Source organism: Caretta caretta, chromosome 3 (genome assembly GCF_965140235.1).
Source record: "Caretta caretta isolate rCarCar2 chromosome 3, rCarCar1.hap1, whole genome shotgun sequence".
NCBI classification, from domain to species: Eukaryota; Metazoa; Chordata; order Testudines; family Cheloniidae; genus Caretta; species Caretta caretta.
The window spans coordinates 46361318-46380091 of NC_134208.1; the positions used below are offsets into that span (position 1 = coordinate 46361318).

General features: G+C 42.9%; 1 protein-coding gene across 1 annotated transcript in view; it reads right to left on the reverse strand.

Annotated features, from left to right (window-relative positions):
- GCLC (glutamate-cysteine ligase catalytic subunit) overlaps positions 1-18774 on the reverse strand; it is a 58122-nt gene that overhangs the window by 27861 nt on the left and 11487 nt on the right. The window contains exons 2-3 of the mRNA XM_048845282.2: positions 5520-5632; positions 2261-2443 (exon numbers count right to left, since the gene is read on the reverse strand). Of these exons, the coding sequence (XP_048701239.1) occupies positions 2261-2443; positions 5520-5632 (296 nt within the window). The remainder of the gene's footprint in view (positions 1-2260; positions 2444-5519; positions 5633-18774) is intronic.

Genomic DNA, 18774 nt, shown 5'->3' on the forward strand with positions numbered 1-18774 from the left:
GGGTAGTGACGATGGAGGTAAATGTGTGAGTGATTGACTAACTCCACACTACATGCTATCTATGACCAAGGCTATGCTTTTTAAAGCAACCCCCAGTGCTGTAAAAGAAAACCTGGCTGCACACAGATGCAAACAAGCAATTCAGCATACCTTAAGATACTCAAAATTAAAGAATTTTTGAAGATTTGGCATAATATTTCATGTAGTGTAGCATTTGTTACAGTTTAATTTGAGACATTACAGGCTGCCTTATCAGATAAAAATGTAACATTTAACACTAACTGGCATAAACCGCACAAAGTCTGCATGACCAGAAAAACTGTATCACTCTGATCCTTAAGAGTGAAGCCTACTGATCTGACCAAATTTAGAATCACATGACTCTGGTTCTATTTCCAGGTTGGCCAATGACTTTAGTGTGAAACCTGACAAGTTCTAACTTCTTTATGCTTCAGTATCTGTAAAATGGGCATAGTTATGCATACTCACTTTTCCCAAGTGTTTTGAGCTCAACAAATAAGCAATACTACAAGCACTACTAATTAATTTTAATAAGCACATTTCTATACCCTTTTTTTACTGCTCCTGCCTGGAAGAACTACAGCAGCTTTCATTGATTTTCATAAACTTTCCAGATGCCTGCAATTTTTAAGTGCTGCATCATCTCTATAACATCTTAGCAAAGAAAGTTAGCTGGACTCTGCTCTGCCAAACAGGACTTTAAAGGCAAGATGGCCGTGAGGCAGGATCAAAATAACCTAAAGGGTTCAGTGAGAAATATCAGCTTAAATGGACCAAACCAATCTTATAAATAGCTTATACTGTGTATAATTTACTAGATTCAAGCACTAAATTCAACCAGCTCCGTGTGTTACTATCACAGCCTTGCAAAATTATATTTGCCTGCTTCCTTGGGAAGAGTAAAATTCTTGTGTTTTTCTTCTTCATAACAAGGGTGGGGCTGCAGATTAGTACTTACACTGGTAAATTTGTGTAATCTTTTTACAAGGCTGTAACGCCAAAAATAATTCTGTAATACACTGGACAGCTCAAGTGTATGGTTTCATACACATTCCTGTTAGTGCAGACATAACCAGTTTAAGTACTCCATGAAATGGAAGTAGATTTTGATAGTATACGCGTTTTAAAGTTACTGGGGCATAATTTAAAAAGCCATATTTTTGGCTCAGAACTGGGAACTTCTCTGCAAACCCCATTTTTGTAATACTCATGAGCCAGATTTTAGGACCATCAATTTCTGTACCACCTCAGGAGCCACACAGACAAGGTAAACTGGAATTGCAAGAGGCCTCCTGTTGTACTGTGTAGCAGGATTTATTTTCCCTTTATGAAGAATCTAACAAAATTCTCCTCCCATGTTTGACTTGCTGTGGTAACTAAAGTTAATCTGTTAACAGATTTCCACTTGGAAACATCATTTTTCTCAAGAGGAGACTATGAAGCATGTTTCTTTCTATTTGATAATTATGCCCAAATTCTATTTCAGTTTACTACTTCTGGAAATTCTTTTACAAGCTAAAGCAGACGCTGTTCATACAAAGAATAGAGGACTCTCCAGGCAGATGCCCTGTCTAGATACATATAATCACATACCAATGCAGTACTTATACTATGCTCATTTCAAAGTGCTCCCCACAATCCCTTTCTATTAGAAGTCAGTTCAACCCCTCAAAAAGCATCAACAGTAGTTTTCTGCTCCACTTTAGGTACGCATATGCTTTGTTCAGATAAGCGGTTTGGAAATTTGCTTCAGATTAGTTATGTTTAGCAAATCCCTCCATAAACCTGGGGGGGAGGGGGGAGGGAACCCCTTTTATTAGATCATTTACTCTGCCTCACAGATTGTTCTCTGAATTCTGGTCTATGCTGCATGTTCATTTTATATTATATTAATTTCAGTAACTGTCTTCAGTAAGCAACAAAGCTATTGGGAAATGCTTAAGTGACCTACAAGAATGAAAAATGAGGCACAAGCACATCAGCATCAACAGGAAATAACTTTTTGGTAAACAAGATTTATCTATATAGCCAAATCATCAAAAATGAATTATGTGATACATACAGCTGCACTGACTGACCTGAACAGCAAGAGCTAGAACTGAGTTTAAATTCATCTCTTTTTCTTTTCAATCCGAAAATCACTTACATGACAAATGTTCATCAGGCCCACAGAGGCCATTCAGCCCACAGCCTTACATATGTATTTCTGAAAAAAGAAAAAAAAAAGATAGCATCTAACCTTGGAAATGATGTCACAGTACAAAGAGCCTCATCTCCTTTCAACACAGAAGCAGCCTCCCGCCGTCGTTTCCTCATGTTGTCTTGTACAGTGTTAAATTCAGACATGGTTCCTCCATATGGCTGCCCAGGTGTCCCTTCAATCATATAGCTTCCATATTCTGGACGCCAAAGTGTTGGGTGGCTGGAATGAAAGAATAGCACAGTTTAAATATTTTTATACAACTGCAAAAAAGAGACAGATTATTAAGTATGAATTATAGGGAACACTAAAACCTTTGGGAAAGATCACATATTTCAAAAACCTACCAAGTCTCTAAAATTCTATGGAATTTGAAATTTGATAGCCCCTATCTTGTGGTATGTGAGAGAAGTAGTAGTTTCTACTGTCCAAGTGCTGTATGATTGTGACTGATTTCTATTATGGGCAGAGTTAGTAGTGCCGCTTGTAGTTTAAGATAATTAGGGAAAGTGTTAGGCAAAGACCCTGTTTTCAAGTTGCTTACAACTTTGCCAAACTTCAACTATTTGGGCTGAAATTTTGCATGCTGGGTGTCCGCTGGAGGCTGATATTTTTTCCTGTTTAAATATCAGCTAAACTGTTCTGTTTTTTCCACGATCCAGTGTAGGGAAAAATACACTGTTTTGCCCATGTTAAAAAATTCTTACATCTGTTTGGTTGAGAAGCTCTTGTGCCTCCATGCTTTGGAGCAGGGACTTACCATGCGTCGCAGATGTGCTTTTTGCTTTCTGTGACGGGGTGTACGGGCCCCACACTGGTTCAGAAAGGGTTAAGCACTCTGTGGGCAGAGGAAGCCACACCCCCTCATCTCTGCTGGAACCAGGATATAAAAAGGAACAGCTCAGCTCAGTCTGGGCTGACCCTGGAAAGGGCATGGAGGTGCGTTGCAGGCTCCTGCAAAGAGACTGCCGGCACTCCAGTACGTAGAGACCAGCTGGGCTCCAGCATCAACTGACCCTCAGCTGCCCAACATTGCAGATGGAAGAAAGACCACAGAACCCCTAAGACTAGCCGTGGAAGGACTAATAGGAAGTAGCCCAAGGGAACTAAGCATTGATCTGGTTGCGGAACTGGGGTTTGACTTAAGTGTGTTTCGGAAGAATCCCTGCTGAGTCGGTGGTGAATGCCCCTGCTGCAAACAGGGCTGGGACCTGGTGGCCCATCCCATTGACTCCAGCCACTGGGCCGCACTGGGCAGTCCCACTGACTCCGGCTGCTGGGCCGCACTGCCCTGCCACAGAGGGCTGCTGCACTGACCCAGACCATTAGGCCATGCTGCCGTAGGAGCCAGGGCTGCTGTGGTTACTGGGGAGACTAGGCCACCCCACACTGTTACACACCCTGATGGGGTGGATGTACCCCACAACACCTTTTCTGTGAAATTTTGCCCCAATCTGGCCAATTTCTAAGCCTTTGAAAAAATCCATTTGCACATGCTCAAAGATTACTTAAGAGTTTGGCAGTTAAATTCTCTGAAGACCTTATCTGCATTAAGCATGTTCCATCCCAGGAATGCAGTAGCTGAACAGGACTTTCCCAGCAATTGCTTCTTCTGGTTTATATGGTGCTAGGCACAGAACTATGAGAAGGGAGACTCTCTCCTGTGATTTCTGGTATCCCTCTGCTGGCACCCAGGAAGGGAGGAAGACACCTGACTAGAATGCAGAGGGGTAGCAAATTGTGGGGTAGGGGTGGGGCCAGGTTGTGGTGCAAGGTCTGTAGCTACTAGAAAACATTTTCCTCCAGAACCCAGAGAGAGTGTATTCCCCTCTCAAAGCTTACTCTTGCTACCAGTTACTCTCTTAGCTAAAGTGGTAGAGGTCTCGGCTCTGACTCTAAAGGTCCAATCCCTCTAAAGACCCATACTGGGAAATCAATGTAGTTTAAACATAGAATTTGTCTCTGCTTTTTTTTTTAAAAATATGCATATATTAAAAGAACAATAAACTTGCAAAGTCAAGCACTCAAAAAAAAGTGAGGAAAAGTCAGAATTAAGGTTGAACGTGTAGCCCTAATTCGAGCCCCATGTATGTACGCATTATGATGCGGTCTTTAATTACAAAGTTCTCTTCCCTGGCCCAGCCCCAGGACCTCTGCCTCATTCAGTGAATTGTCATTTAATATTTTTTATTCTATTGAACATGAGACCCCAGGCCTAATTTAATATATACCATACTTGTAGTGCTCTGAATACAAAATTTCCTCCTTGGCATTTATCTTGTGCTCTTACAGTATCTGAATGCTTCAAACATTTGTCTTCACAATACCTCTGAGAGATTAGGTGTTATCTTCATATTGCAGATGGGGAACAGAGATTGCCCAAAAAAGCCAAAATTGTCAAGTGTCAGCTAAACTTTTGGTGCCCAACTTGAAACACCTAAGGCCTGATTTTTTCAGAGAACTTCGCATTTTTATAGCACTTTTTATGTTGAAAACACAAGTCCCATTCGGGACAGTGGCAGCTGAGTTGTCAGCCATAGGATCTCAAGGTGGGCACTGAGAAAACAGGGAACATGCACTTAAGGACATATCAACATGGCAAAAAAAAAAACAAAAACAAAAAACCCCCAACCATCCATACCTGTGGCAGAGAGTTTCAGAGCCCAGGTCTACAGATTCAGACTTGGGCTCATGAGGATCACACTACGGAGCTAAAAAAATGCTGTGTAGACGTTTGGACTCAGGCTGGAGCTTCGGCTCTAAAACCCACCCTGTCCTCAGGCTTCAGAGCCCAAGTCTCAATGTCTAAACGGCTTTTCAGTGTTATAGCATAAGCTGAAATCTGTAGACCGAGGCTCTGAGATGCACTGCCAGAGGGTTGGGTGGTGGGTTTATTTTTTGTCATTTTAGACATGTACCAAAATGTTCAGTTGGCCAGAAAGGGCTGCCCAGCATTACACAGAAACTCCATGGCAGAGGGAGGGATAGAATCCATTCTCCAGGGTAACATTCAACTGTGAGAACATCCTTTTTTTTTTTTTTTTTTCCCCTTCCTTCCAGCAATTCCCTGCCCAATTCACTACACATCTCCCACTTCTGCAACAAATACTCAGGCAGGAGTCCTACAGACAACAACCTCCTTCATCACACAGACCTGATTCCTGCCCAGAGCACCACCCATCCTGTGTACTGAATAAGGCAGGGGTCCTCTGGGGGGAAAAAAATCATACATGATTATGTAATTAAAGATTGTACAACAGTGCATTTGCACAAGGAGATAAAAGAAACTGCTACTTACTTGGGATTTACTCTTTCACCCTTCTCTTGCAGTGTATGAAGAACTTCTTCTCCAGTTAGTGACAAACGTACTTTCTTATGTTCATGATCAAAAGCTACCAGCATATATTCCACCTATTATAAATAACAAATGAAAATACACAAAATGTTAGCATTTAGGGAAAATTTTAAAAACGTTAAACAGTAGGGAAATTTATACACAAACTGATAAGAACCCCTGAAATAGACAGTTTCTTTGTATAGTATGTATTGTGAAATTGTAAGTCTATTTAAATATTCAAACAAAAGAGAATGTTAAATGAATTATATGTTTATTATGTGAAGGGAAAAATTAAATTGCTAACTGTAAAATACTACTAACCTAGTTTCCGTTTAATATCCAACTGAAAGTTCGGCTATATAGTTTTGGATATCAAATTTGATGAGTTATTGGCAAAAAGTAGTTGCACTATGGATTTATTGTGCTGAGCATGTTCATGATATAAGCAAGTAGGTCTGAGTTAATTCATTATGTTTTAACATTTTTCTTATTTCAAAACAGGAGATGCAAACTATTGAAGACTGCTCAAAACAAAACAGTTAGTTAAAATCATGAAGGATAAAATGAGTTTCAACAGATCCCAACTAACATCAAAAAGACACGATCTCATAGGTTCTCGTGAACAACTAACAGAAATTCTAAACCCATGACATGCGCCACGGTCTAGAAACAAACAGAGCCGAGACTTAACTAGTTTTTAATACACATATAATTTTTCATCATTCACTACCACTTCAACTGACTTACAACCATGCAAGAGCACCTTTAATGTTGTCCTCTTGCTTTGTTCTGTAATGAAAATATGCTGGTAGATACAGAAAAGTTATTTTCCTTCTCCCCCTTATTGCCTAATTCAGGAATCTGGGCGTGAGAGCCTCCACAAACTAAAAATCAATTCTCAGCAAAACTATCTGATTTGGAGTTTGGATGCCAAGCCATTTGGAGAGGAGAGCTCACATGGAGTACCTTCTTTCCCCTTCACAGAGCCTAATCACTATTCAACACAGCAGTGTTAACAATTAACAGTTATATGTGCATTTGTGGTCCTAGCTGCAGGGAGAGTGCAACTTGTCAGTTTCATTTAACTAAACTGTCTGCTGCCAGTTCCTTTACAAAGATGTCCCAATGCTCACAAGAAATCAGCATCTGGATGAAGAGCTGGCTCAAACCAAACCCAGCCAAGATTTAAGTGAAGTTGGTTGGTTGGGAAAAATAGTTCAAAACACTAGGTGGGTCGCTGTCCTGCTTCTAAGGTACCTACCCCCCATTCAAAGTGAGGTGATGCCTAGAGCTTCTGGGAGATCACCAACTGGCAACTGTAATATGGAGAAATATCTTCTTTCATCTTCAGCCTGTCAGACTTTATCCCTTCCTCTTGGATGAGGAGAGGTTGACAATCTACACATTAGCCATCTCCTTCTAGATTACTGGAACTATCTGCACCTGTCGGTAGAGGTAGAACCAATCCAGAGAATCCAGCTTGTGTAGAATGCAGTAGCTCAACTCAGCACGACCGACAGCGGTGAGAACAAATGACCTCTGTGCTCCAATCCCACCACTGGCTATTAGTCTTGTGTGATCAAAACCTTGAAAAATGGTTTTAAGGCCATAAATCAGCTACCTCACTGACCCTCATCTCCACTTATAAATCTCTAGGACAGCTGCATTCCAAGACAATACAGTTAACAAGAATTAGGATGAAAAGCATGAGAGCCAGAGAAAGCATTCTTAGCAGAGAGAGGGCCGATCGTTGAATAAGTTGTCAGAGATTTCTTTAGGGTTAACATTGGGGGGAAAAAGTAACATCCATAGAAAAAGCTCTGAGGGGCCTTAGAATTGGACTTACAATAACTAATCAGCATTAATACCAATATACAAATATTAATTCCATCAGCCTTAAATAATCAAGCCTTATCTCAGACAGCACACAGTGGAAAAAAAAGATTCTTAAAAAACCCCTCACCCCTATGTCTTACTGAAATCCCTAACAAATGGAGGGCTTTGTGCGTGCCTGGAGCATCACCAAATTCAGACCATTTTGGATTAAGGAGGGAGAGCAACTTCTAAGGTCCTGTAGTTCTAGCAGAGTATACCCAGTCAGCAGCCCCCTCTCTTTTATAATACCGGAGATCCAGTTCAAGAGCCACTGCTGACCTCACAGTAGGTGATCTCAGGTAGGCAAGACCCAGGCCATTTCAGCCTTCTAGGTAATGAAAACCATCTTATACCTCTACCCAGAGAACAGCTGATAGCCATTCAGAATCTGGAGCAACTTCCAGCAAGATGCCCTGCTCATTAAGTGAGCTGTGGGTATTCCTCACCAGTTTAATTCTCCAAATAATTGTAAGGTGTAGTTCCATGTGCAGTGCATTGCAAGTCAACTCTTGAGGTAACAAAGGGATAGATACCAGTAGCAGCGTCTACATCCAAAAACTGACCTGGTTATTGCGGCAATAATCATTGAGCAGCAGCAGCAGCAGGAAGTCTAACATACACCCAAGTTGCAATCTCTGGCAGGCTAATGGGGAATGTACTACTTTAAAAGGACTGTATTACCTCTTCCATCTCCTCTGGCTACTTCCCAGAGTCCACCATCACCACCTCCTTCTTGTTTAGTTTGAGCTTCAGACAGCTATCTCAGCCACACCCCAATCTCAACTACACAGTGGCTGAAGCACTGAGCTGCACAAGACAGACATACAGTTGGGCACTATTAGCATACTGAAAACACCGCACCCATACCTCCTTACAAACCCTCCTAACAACCCCAAACACATGTTGAACAGAGGAGTGAAAGAACAGCACCCCATGCTCAAGAGCCCGTTGAGAAGATGAGCAACTACGCTCAGTTACACAATTGTGTTCAGACTCGTCCTGAGTCTTAGAGCTTTTGAAACATGCTGCAACAACCTCCTTTTTGACACAGCTTTCCCACTATACTAGGAAGGGTTTTTTATTTTTTTTTAAATATTTAAATAAAAAAAAGCCCCACAAATATAGCTAGAGTTACCTCAAACCTGGAAGAATGAAGACCAAATTCCACTGTAAAGTCAACTATAGACAATAAGACGAGAGCTACAAAGAACTCTGAGATAACTTAAGGAAGCAAACTTGATCCGACCAAAATGATTCATAATGTGAACACATTAGTAAACAGTCTCCCTCATTCACCCAGCTGTCGATGTAATAACTGATCTTGTATCCAAAGGGTCTGACTGACAGCTCCACAGCCTTCCTAACAGAAGGATCCGCTGTTAATTACTGAGGAAAAAAAAATAAATCAAGCAGCTGTCAACAATCCCAGGCAATCCACAGAATTTGCTTGCTAATGTAGGTTACATTGAATGAACAGCTTTAAACAATTTAAATTTAACCTGTCAAAAGTCTTCTCTTGTAGCTAGGTAAAAAAAATTTGGTATATTCAGACTTCACATGTTTGCATGATGGAACCAGGGCTCACTGTAAATAGGTTCGTCACATGTTTTGTATCTATGGTAAAATTCAGAGGACAATAGTCACTGGTAAGTTTCAGTGGGAATTCATTGCCTACAATATAGCTGTAAAAGTCTTGCACTCTCTATGTGGAAGTTCACCTGGCATTGTTAGTTACGTAGCTTTGTTAGGTCCTTCTGTAGTTCTTCACTTTTCTCCCTAGTTTTAACTAGCCTGTATTACAGAGGTGGGCAAACTACAGCCTGCGGGCCACATCCGGCCCACAGGACCCTCCTGCCCAGCCCCTGAGCTCCTCCTGTGCTGTTCCCCCTTCCCCCGCAGCGTCAGCTCAGGCAGCGGGGCTGTGAGCTCCTGCCGGACAGCGCAGCTGCAGAGTTGCAGCCTGACCCGGTGCTCTATGCTGCGCGGTGGTGTAGTTGGCTCCAGCCGGGTGGCACAGCTGCCTGTCCTGGTGCTCTGGGTGGCACGGCTGTAGTGCTGCCAGCTACCAGTGCTCCAGGCAGCGCGGTAAGAGGGCAGGGAGCAGGGGGGGTTGGATAGAGGGCAAGGGAGTTTGGGGTGGTGGTCAGAAGGCAGGGAACGGGAGGGTTGAATGGGGGCACGGGGAGTTCAATGGGGCAGCGGGGGCAGTCAGGGGACAGGGAGGGGTGGATGGGGCGGGGGTCCCGGGGGTAGGGGGGGCTGTCAGGGGACAGGGAACAGGCGGGGTTTGGATGGGGCAGGAGTCCCGGGGGGCCGTATAGGGGGTGGGGGCCGGGCCACGCCTAGCTGTCTGGGGAGGCAGAGCCTCCCCTAACTGACCCTCCATACAATTTCAGAAACCCGATGTGGCCCTCAGGCCAAAAACTTTGCCCGCCCCTGCTGTATTAGAACAAGTTACCAGTGTACATGTCCGACAAAAAGCATTGCTAGGAATCCCTAATGGGGCAGCATGCCTTGCCATTTTAAGGGAATAAATTGTTCAGTGACAGACTGGAGATTGCATGCCCCAGAAACATTCCAAATCTGCAATGAAAGCAGCTAGTCCCTTGTTTCTCTGACTGGCACAGGCTGAAGTAATTCTGACAGAGGAGTAAGCTGAGTTCACTACTTCCCTCCCTAAAGAGAAGGACCCTACATTTTGTTGGAGTGGCCAGAATGGTCTGCTCACTGGCTCTTAAAGGAGTCATAGCAAGCTTGCCTTGGTGGGGAGAAGGAAGCATCTTGCATGGGTCGTGATAAATGGAAAACGCACATCCACAGAAAAATAAACCTAGTGATCATGGAAGTTAAGTGTATTAAAAAGGTAAACCAACCCTACATACAATCTAAGAAACTCAATATAACAGATCCTAACCTTGTGGCATCACATACGAAAATAACTGTTGAGGGAAAAAACAGTGGTCTTTCCTTGTGCTGCTCACCTGCCATCACCTGTGATATGTAGCTACTGCTACTTCTAGGGGAATTCTGTGCCAAAAAAATAAAATTTATGCAAAATTCTGAATCTTTTATTGTCAAAATAACACAATATAATCATACCGGTCAGCAAATATATCTAATAATGCAGACCAAAAATAAATAAAAAATCAGAAAATGTTTCTTGACAAATAGATTCCTTACGAGGCCTATGAATACATAACTGAGTAATAATTCATTTAACTATAATACAGAAATGTATTTCCTGAACCCCCCAGAAGCAGTGCAAAGGCTTGGGGAAGTCTGTGGTAACACAAGAGCTCTGGGAGAGGGAAGTAATTGCTGGGAAGGAGTCTACCAGTGAACCTGGAGGGTTGCTGGGTATAGATAGGAGAATTATGGAAGAGTTGGGCATGGGTTTGTTAGGGAGTTGGGGAACCTCCCCCATGTAGACTCTGGCTAACCCCTAGTCTCTCTGTTGGATCATATTAAAGAAGTTCTGTATTAAAATCACAAATGAGTTTGATTCCCCATAGTTTAAATTCCAGGGTATTACTAATTAAGAGGTCTCTTGGTTTTTGGTACTGTTTCTCTCCCTCTATGTGTGAAACTTGCAAGCTGCTAATTGTGTTAGTGCATCTGATGAAGTGAGCTGTAGCTCACGAAAGCTCATGCTCAAATAAATTAGTTAGTCTCTAAGGTGCCACAAGTACTCCTTTTCTTTCTGTTCTCAAAGCAATTCACACAGAGAGAGACTCAAAGCAATACTCTAACAACAGAAACAGCACTCAGAGACTCCCTGCCCTTTTGTTGTATTAACAATTGTGATTAAAATAGAGATAGAGGATGTATGTGGATGGATGCTTGGTGTGGATAATAACTGAATGATCAGGGAGGTACCAGCCTAAGAATCCAGTGTCCATCCGCTGAAGAAGGCGTCAAGTGGAAATAACCAAAGGACTCTCCCGGAGGGCAGACTGGAATCCACCCAACAGCCTCAAGAATGGGAGAACCAAAGAACAAGATAACATCTAGCAGCACGGAGCCCTCAGGAATGTGCTATCTGCTGATTGATTCAGCAACAGCATGATGAAGCAATTCCCAAAGACTGGCATAGGAAGAAATTCCTATAAAAATAGACTCTAAAAAGTGAGAACTTTGGGGGTCTGATTCTGCAAACCAACTTCCAGGAGCATCAGATGAGCATCTGACAAGGCCCTGCTCCCTCCTCATGTCCAGGCCACCTGGCCAGTGGCTTGGCATGAGCAACTCTAAGGCTGGTAACTATGATAACAACCTTGCAGAACGCGCGCGTGTGTGTGAATAAATAGGAGATTGAATGGAATGTTATAACTATAACTAACTGCTTACTATGATTCTTTCTGTATTCACAATAAACGTGGTATTTTGCCTTTTTCCCTTTAATAAGATCCTGCTGGTTTTTATTTTATTGGTATAACATCTCCCATTCAATCAAAACACATCTGCCCCGTCCCAGTGTGTCCCTACACCCACACTCAGCCACTTCTCCTCCCCCCTGTGGCCCCACAGCCTCTTCCTCCATCCCCACATGTCCGTGCACTGTCACTCCCATTCAGCTCAGTGCTGTCCCCCACTAGCTCCTGTGCCTTCATCCTAGTCTGTCCCTCCAAATAGCCCTTCTAAACCCAATCTGTGTGAACCTCTGTTGGGTAAAAGTTGTCACTACAGCACCTCTCCCGGCAGAATGTATTTTCAGGGAGGACATGAATTCTGCACAGGGGCGAAGTGCAGAATTCCCCTAGGAGTATATTGTATAACAGTTCCGGATCATCCTTACTTCACCATTATATCTGATAGGTAAAGGGCACAGAGCAGTAGCCTACTACAAGAAGGATATATGAAATGGCATTATTTTAATGGTCAGAAGCGCTTCTCTGGATAATGACAGTTTTCAGAGTAACAGCCGTGTTAGTCTGTATTCGCAAAAAGAAAAGGAGTACTTGTGGCACCTTAGAGACTAACCAATTTATTTGAGCATAAGCTTTCGTGAGCTACAGCTCACTTCATCGGATGCATACTGTGGAAAATACAGAAGATGTTTTTATACACACAAACCATGAAAAAATGGGTGTTTATCACTACAAAAGGTTTTCTCTCCCCCCACCCCACTCTCCTGTTCCTGGATTTGTGCTGGAAATGGCCCACCTTGATTATCATACATACTGTAAGGAGAGTGATCACTTTAGATAAGCTATTACCAGCAGGAGAGTAGGGTGGGGGGAGAGAAAACCTTTTGTAGTGATAAACATCCATTTTTTCATGGTTTGTGCGTATAAAAACATCTTCTGTATTTTCCATAGTATGCATCCGATGAAGTGAGCTGTAGCTCACGAAAGCTTATGCTCAAATAAATTGGTTAGTCTCTAAGGTGCCACAAGTACTCCTTTCCTTCTCAGGATAAGAATTTTCTGACTCTTCAGATCTTTACAGCCAAGGCTACAAACCCAACTCCTAGACAAATCTTGAATCATCCTCTGTGGGATAGAAGCAGATCACTAGCTACAAAGAAAGCCAAACAGTTGCATTCAGCTAGTCCTGCAGAGAAGAGAGGTAATCTCTGCTGTGAGAGTGTTGGCACACTTTAAGGGACAGTCACGTTCTGTACATTTCCATTTCCGCGCATTACATATAATCTCATAGAATCATAGAATCATAGAATATCAGGGTTGGAAGGGACCCCAGAAGGTCATCTAGTCCAACCCCCTGCTCAAAGCAGGACCAATTCCCAGTTAAATCATCCCAGCCAGGGCTTTGTCAAGCCTGACCTTAAAAACCTCTAAGGAAGGAGATTCTACCACCTCCCTAGGTAACGCATTCCAGTGTTTCACCACCCTCTTAGTGAAAAAGTTTTTCCTAATATCCAATCTAAACCTCCCCCACTGCAACTTGAGACCATTACTCCTCGTTCTGTCTCTGCTACCATTGAGAACAGTCTAGAGCCATCCTCTTTGGAACCCCCTTTCAGGTAGTTGAAAGCAGCTATCAGATCCCCCCTCATTCTTCTCTTCTGCAGGCTAAACAATCCCAGCTCCCTCAGCCTCTCCTCATAACTCATGTGTTCCAGCCCCCTCATCATTTTTGTTGCCCTTCGCTGGACTCTCTCCAATTTATCCACATCCTTCTTGAAGTGTGGGGCCCAAAACTGGACACAGTACTCCAGATGAGGCCTCACCAATGTCGAATAGAGGGGAACGATCACGTCCCTCGATCTGCTCGCTATGCCCCTACTTATACATCCCAAAATGCCATTGGCCTTCTTGGCAACAAGGGCACACTGCTGACTCATATCCAGCTTCTCGTCCACTGTCACCCCTAGGACCTTGCTTCATTTGGAAGCAATCCTTAGATTTACACACACACACACACACACACACGCCCCCAAAGGTATAGTTGCTCAAGCAATATATCCCCACAATGCAAACACTAAAAAGTAAGGAAATCAAATTGAGGCAGTAGCTTGTGCTGAGTGCAACATTAGTCCACCATATCATGACACCCCAGTGCACCACACCAAATCCCTAACATGCCCATTTTCAGTATCACACTAAGTGTTCAGAAAAATAAAAACAATCACTACAATCCTGGGGATGGCAAAGTGGGGCTGCAGACACCTATAGGAATGAGGGGTGTGGTGACAGGGGCAGATGTGCCTGACTGAATGGGAGAGGCTTGGGGTCAGCCAGGGTCTGCACAGGGGAGGCTTCCCAACACCCTAACAATCCCACCCCCACAAGAAAAACCTTCCACCCACACCCAGCACCCTCCAGGTTCACTCCTAGGCTCTTTCCTTCTCCTTCAGCTCCTCCGTTACCCCTGAATCCCCCAAGCCTTTGCACTGCTTCTGACAGATGCAGGAAAAAACAGTTCTGTATTGTAATTTAAATGAATTACACAAAGTTCTGTATTAATATGCTTAGTACAGAATCTGCGTAGATGAGGAGACTGTCTGTCCATCAGTTGAGACTGAGCCGATCACAACACGTCTTCCAATCTTCTCTCGCTCTGGCCATCCTTCACCATGCTTGTCCATATCTCCTTGTTAGGAAATCATCCCACCTCTTTGGAAGACAACAGTGTGGCCGTTTCTGTTCTCGTGGAAACCACTCGGATATAGCTGCGGTCCATCTGTTGATGCTGAGTCGGGCCACATGTCTCACCCTCCGCATTTTGCTGAGCCTGCTTTCAACAACGTCTCGAACTCCAGACTGCTGCCTAATTATTTCGTTGGGGATGTGATGGTGAAGCGAAATGCCCAAAAATGTTCATTCCATCGCCCTCTGCATGACAGACAGTGGATGTTCTTCAATCTTTGCCAGCGACCATGTTTCGCTGCCATATAACATCGCTGGAAGCACGGTCGAGTTAAAAAGATTCGCACGAGTTGTTTTACTGATCTTTCCTTGAAGGATGTCCTTGATGTCACTGAATGCGCACCACCCAGCTTTTTTTCCTGCGCGACAGTTTGCCTTTCTGATCGTGGCGCATGTTGACTTCCTGGCCCAAATAAAAGTATTTATCAACCTCTTGGATCTGCTCAACTCCAAGAGTTATTTGGGTTCTTGGCGGAACATATGATCTCAGGTATTTCATTTCGACCAGTTCATTTTTAATCTGACTTGACTACTTTTTGCGTTCAGTTCTTTAAGCATTCTCTCAGGCTGGGCTATATTTTTGGCTATCAGCATTATATCAACTGCGAACTTGAGATGGTTTAGCCGCTCGCCATTGACATTAATCCCGCCTTTCAAGTCTGCTCGTTGACAAACCAATTCAAGACAGGCTGTGAATAATATTGGTGAAACTATCTCCTTGTTTCACACCTTTCTCGATGCGGATTTGGAGGGAAGTATCGAACAGCAATATGTCTGTGCTGCAGCTAGAGTTCACTTCCTGTGATATATTTTGCGCCGATGCCCTGTTCTGAAAGTGCTTCAAGAACGGTGTTAGTCTCTATGCTGTCGAACACCTTCTCATAGACCATGAAGGCAATGTACAAAGGGAACTTGTATTCCCTTGAACGCTCTAGTAGTTGGTTTAGCGTGAAGATGTGGTCCATCGTGCTGAAATTCCTAGGGAAATTTATTTGTCAAAACAAAACAAAACAAAAAAAAAACAATCTTTTTTTTGGTCTGTATTGTTACAGACATACTTGCTGAGAGATATTTTGAAATAAATTACCAAAATAATTGTAACTGGCATGATTATATTGCATTATTTTGACAAATACAATATGAAGAATTTTGAAATGTGTGCAGAATTTTTAATTTTTTGGCGCAGAATTATTTTTTTGGTGCAGAATTCTCCCAGGAGTATAATGTGCCTCTAATGGTAAATTTGTATATGGAATCCTCCCCTCTTGCAGCATCCCAGAGCCCAGGCACCAGCCGGAGCCTGAACACCTACACTGCAATTTCATAGCCCCATATGCCAAGTCCAAGTCAGCTGACGTAGGCCAGCTGTGGGCATTTAACTGCAATGTAGACATATCCTCTGAGATTAAGTGAAGAGGGAGCAAAATGACACTGGAAGCAGAGCATGAGTAGCTTTTCCACCTTTAGTTATTCAAACTCCATAGCGTAAGAACAGAAGATTTTACTGGCATAAGACAGACTGTATCTATGTTTATGAGAGTCCAGAGGAGCAGTATTTTTGTAGAAAGAAAGAACGAGGAGTACTTATGGCACCTTAGACACTAACCAAATTTATCTGAGCACGAGCTTTCGTGGGCTAAAGCCCACTTCATCAGATGCATGCAGTGGAAAATACAGTGGGAAGATAGACACATAATGAAAAAATACTGGGGGGTTACCATACCAACTCTTAACGAGACCAACCAACTAAGGTGTGCTATTATCAGCAGGAGAAAAAAAAAACTTTTGTGGTGATAATCAGGATGGCTCATTTCCAACAGTTGACAAGAAGGTGTGAGAAACAGGAGGGGAAAGATTAGCATGAGGAAACAGTTTTTAGGTTGTGTAATGACTCATCCACTCCCAGTCTTTATTCAAGCCTAATTTAATGGTGTCCAGTTTGCAGATTAATTCCAGTTCTGCTGTTTCTCATTGGAGTCTGTTTTTGACTTTTTGTTGTTGAATAATTGTGACTTTTAGGTCTGTAATTGAGTGTGCAGGGAGGTTGAAGTGTTCTCCGACTGGTTTTTGAATGTTATAATTCTTGATGTCTGATTTGTGTCCATTTATTCTTTTGCATAGAGATTGTCCGGTTTGGCCAATGCACATGGCAAAGGGGCATTGCTGGCACATGATAGCATTGGTAGATGTGCAGGTGAACGAGCCTCTGATAGTATGGCTGATGTGATTAGGTCCTACGATGGTGTCCCTTGAATAGATATGTGGACCGAGTTGGCAACAGGCTTTGTTGCAAGGACAGGTTCCTGGGTTAGTGTTTTTGTTGTGTGGTTGCTGGTGAGTATTTGCTTCAGGTTGGGGGGCTGTCTGTTAGCGAGGACTGGCCTGTCTCCCAAGATCTGTGAGAGTGATGGGTCGTCCTTCAGGATAGGTTGTAGATCTTTGATGATGCGCTGGAGTGGTTTTAGCTGGGGGCTGAAGGTGACAGCTAGTGGTGTTCTGTTACCTTCTTTGTTGGGCCTGTCCTGCAGTAGGTGACTTCTAGGTACTCTTCTGGCTCTGTCCATCTGTTTCTTCACTTCAGCAGGTGAGTATTGTAGTTGTAAGAATGCTTTAGAGAGATCTTGTAGGTGTTTGTCTTTGTCTGAAGGGTTGGAGCAAATGCGGTTGTATCTTAGAGCTTGGCTGTAGACAATGGATTGTGTGGTGTGGTCTGGATGAAAGCTGGAGGCATGTAGCAAGTATAGTGGTCAGTAGGTTCCCGGTATGGGGGGTGTTTATGTGACCATTGCTTATTAGCGCTGTAGTGTCCAGGAACTCTTGTGTGGACTGATCCAGGCTGAGATTGATAGTGGGATGGAAACTGAACATCCTACTATAGAATTGCTCACGTCTACTGGGTCAGAGCAATACTGGGACTCAAATTTTTAAAGCAGTGTTCCTATGCATACCCAAAGATGCATAGGTTTGGCCTAATGGAATAAAAACTTGTAGTTCAGTAAAAAACTTATATTAATTCCCTGGTTTTATTCATTTAAATTAATATGAACTTCTATATGCCAAGTACTGAACCCAAAGAAAAAAATGCACAACAAAGGTTTAATACAGACCCCACTTTAGGTTCAGAAATAAAAGATGAGATAGAAAATATGTTGGTATTTTAGTTCTTTGAGTTTATGCCACTGCAGACAGAATTCAAGCGGCAATGCGAGTGGTGGGAGGACAGCTCATGTTTTAGATAACAAAAACAGACTAAGCTGTAAGCGTTTGCTTGTCCCTCTCCCTCTAGTTACATTAGGACAGGATATTTTGATCTTTTGCACGTGGTGTTACATGACTAGAGGATGAAGCACATACCACAAACCAGGAAGCAGGGTTATTGAAATCTAACCCCAGAGATTATAGTCATTTGTATACAGCTAAAGAAAAAAATGTGGAACACTGAACAACAAAGAACTCCTTTCTTTGACCACTGTACCACATAACACAGAGGGGTGTAATACTGTAAAAAGAGAACATAGATTTATATTGTAAATGTGACTAACATCAAATATTCGATGATCAAAGCTACTATTAAAGTCTCTGAGCAGGGCTTGAAAAATCCATTGACCAATTGGTGAGAGAACCTACAACAATTTCTGACAAATTTTAGCTCTCATTGAAAAAACGTTCTAGCCTTTATGGGTTGCAAAAATAACCTTCCAGAAGTGAACCATTATAAACCAATTCCCTGCTGAAGCTCTTATCTGTGACAAGCAGTGGCACTAAGAAATTAACAAAACTCTTATCAATTTAACTGATATCATTCACAACCAGGTGGACAGCAGTGAAAAACTCAGGAATAATAGTTTTTTAAAGCAGCAACATAAAATCAGGAGCAAAAGCAAGCACAGGGAAGAACCCAAAATAGAAAGGACAAGAAAAGGGTAGAGTAATAGAACCCCTCCCCTCTCCTCGCAGCTAAGAGACTCTGGATGGGAAAAGAGATAGGAAGCCCTTTCTCTCTTCCAGTACTTGGGTGGATACTAGGGTGAAGGGAGGGAAGAGAAGCAGAGATCAATTTTATCATATGCCTCCTAACCAGAGGAGGATATGAGGGACTGAATCCCCTTCCACCCCTCAAATAGGATTCAAGAGTGGCGCCTTCTCCTCACGTGGTAGTGGAGGGCTGGGCTTCTCACCAGGGCATTGCCATGGACTTCACCAGTGTCCCCAGCTCAATTCTTGTCTTTCAT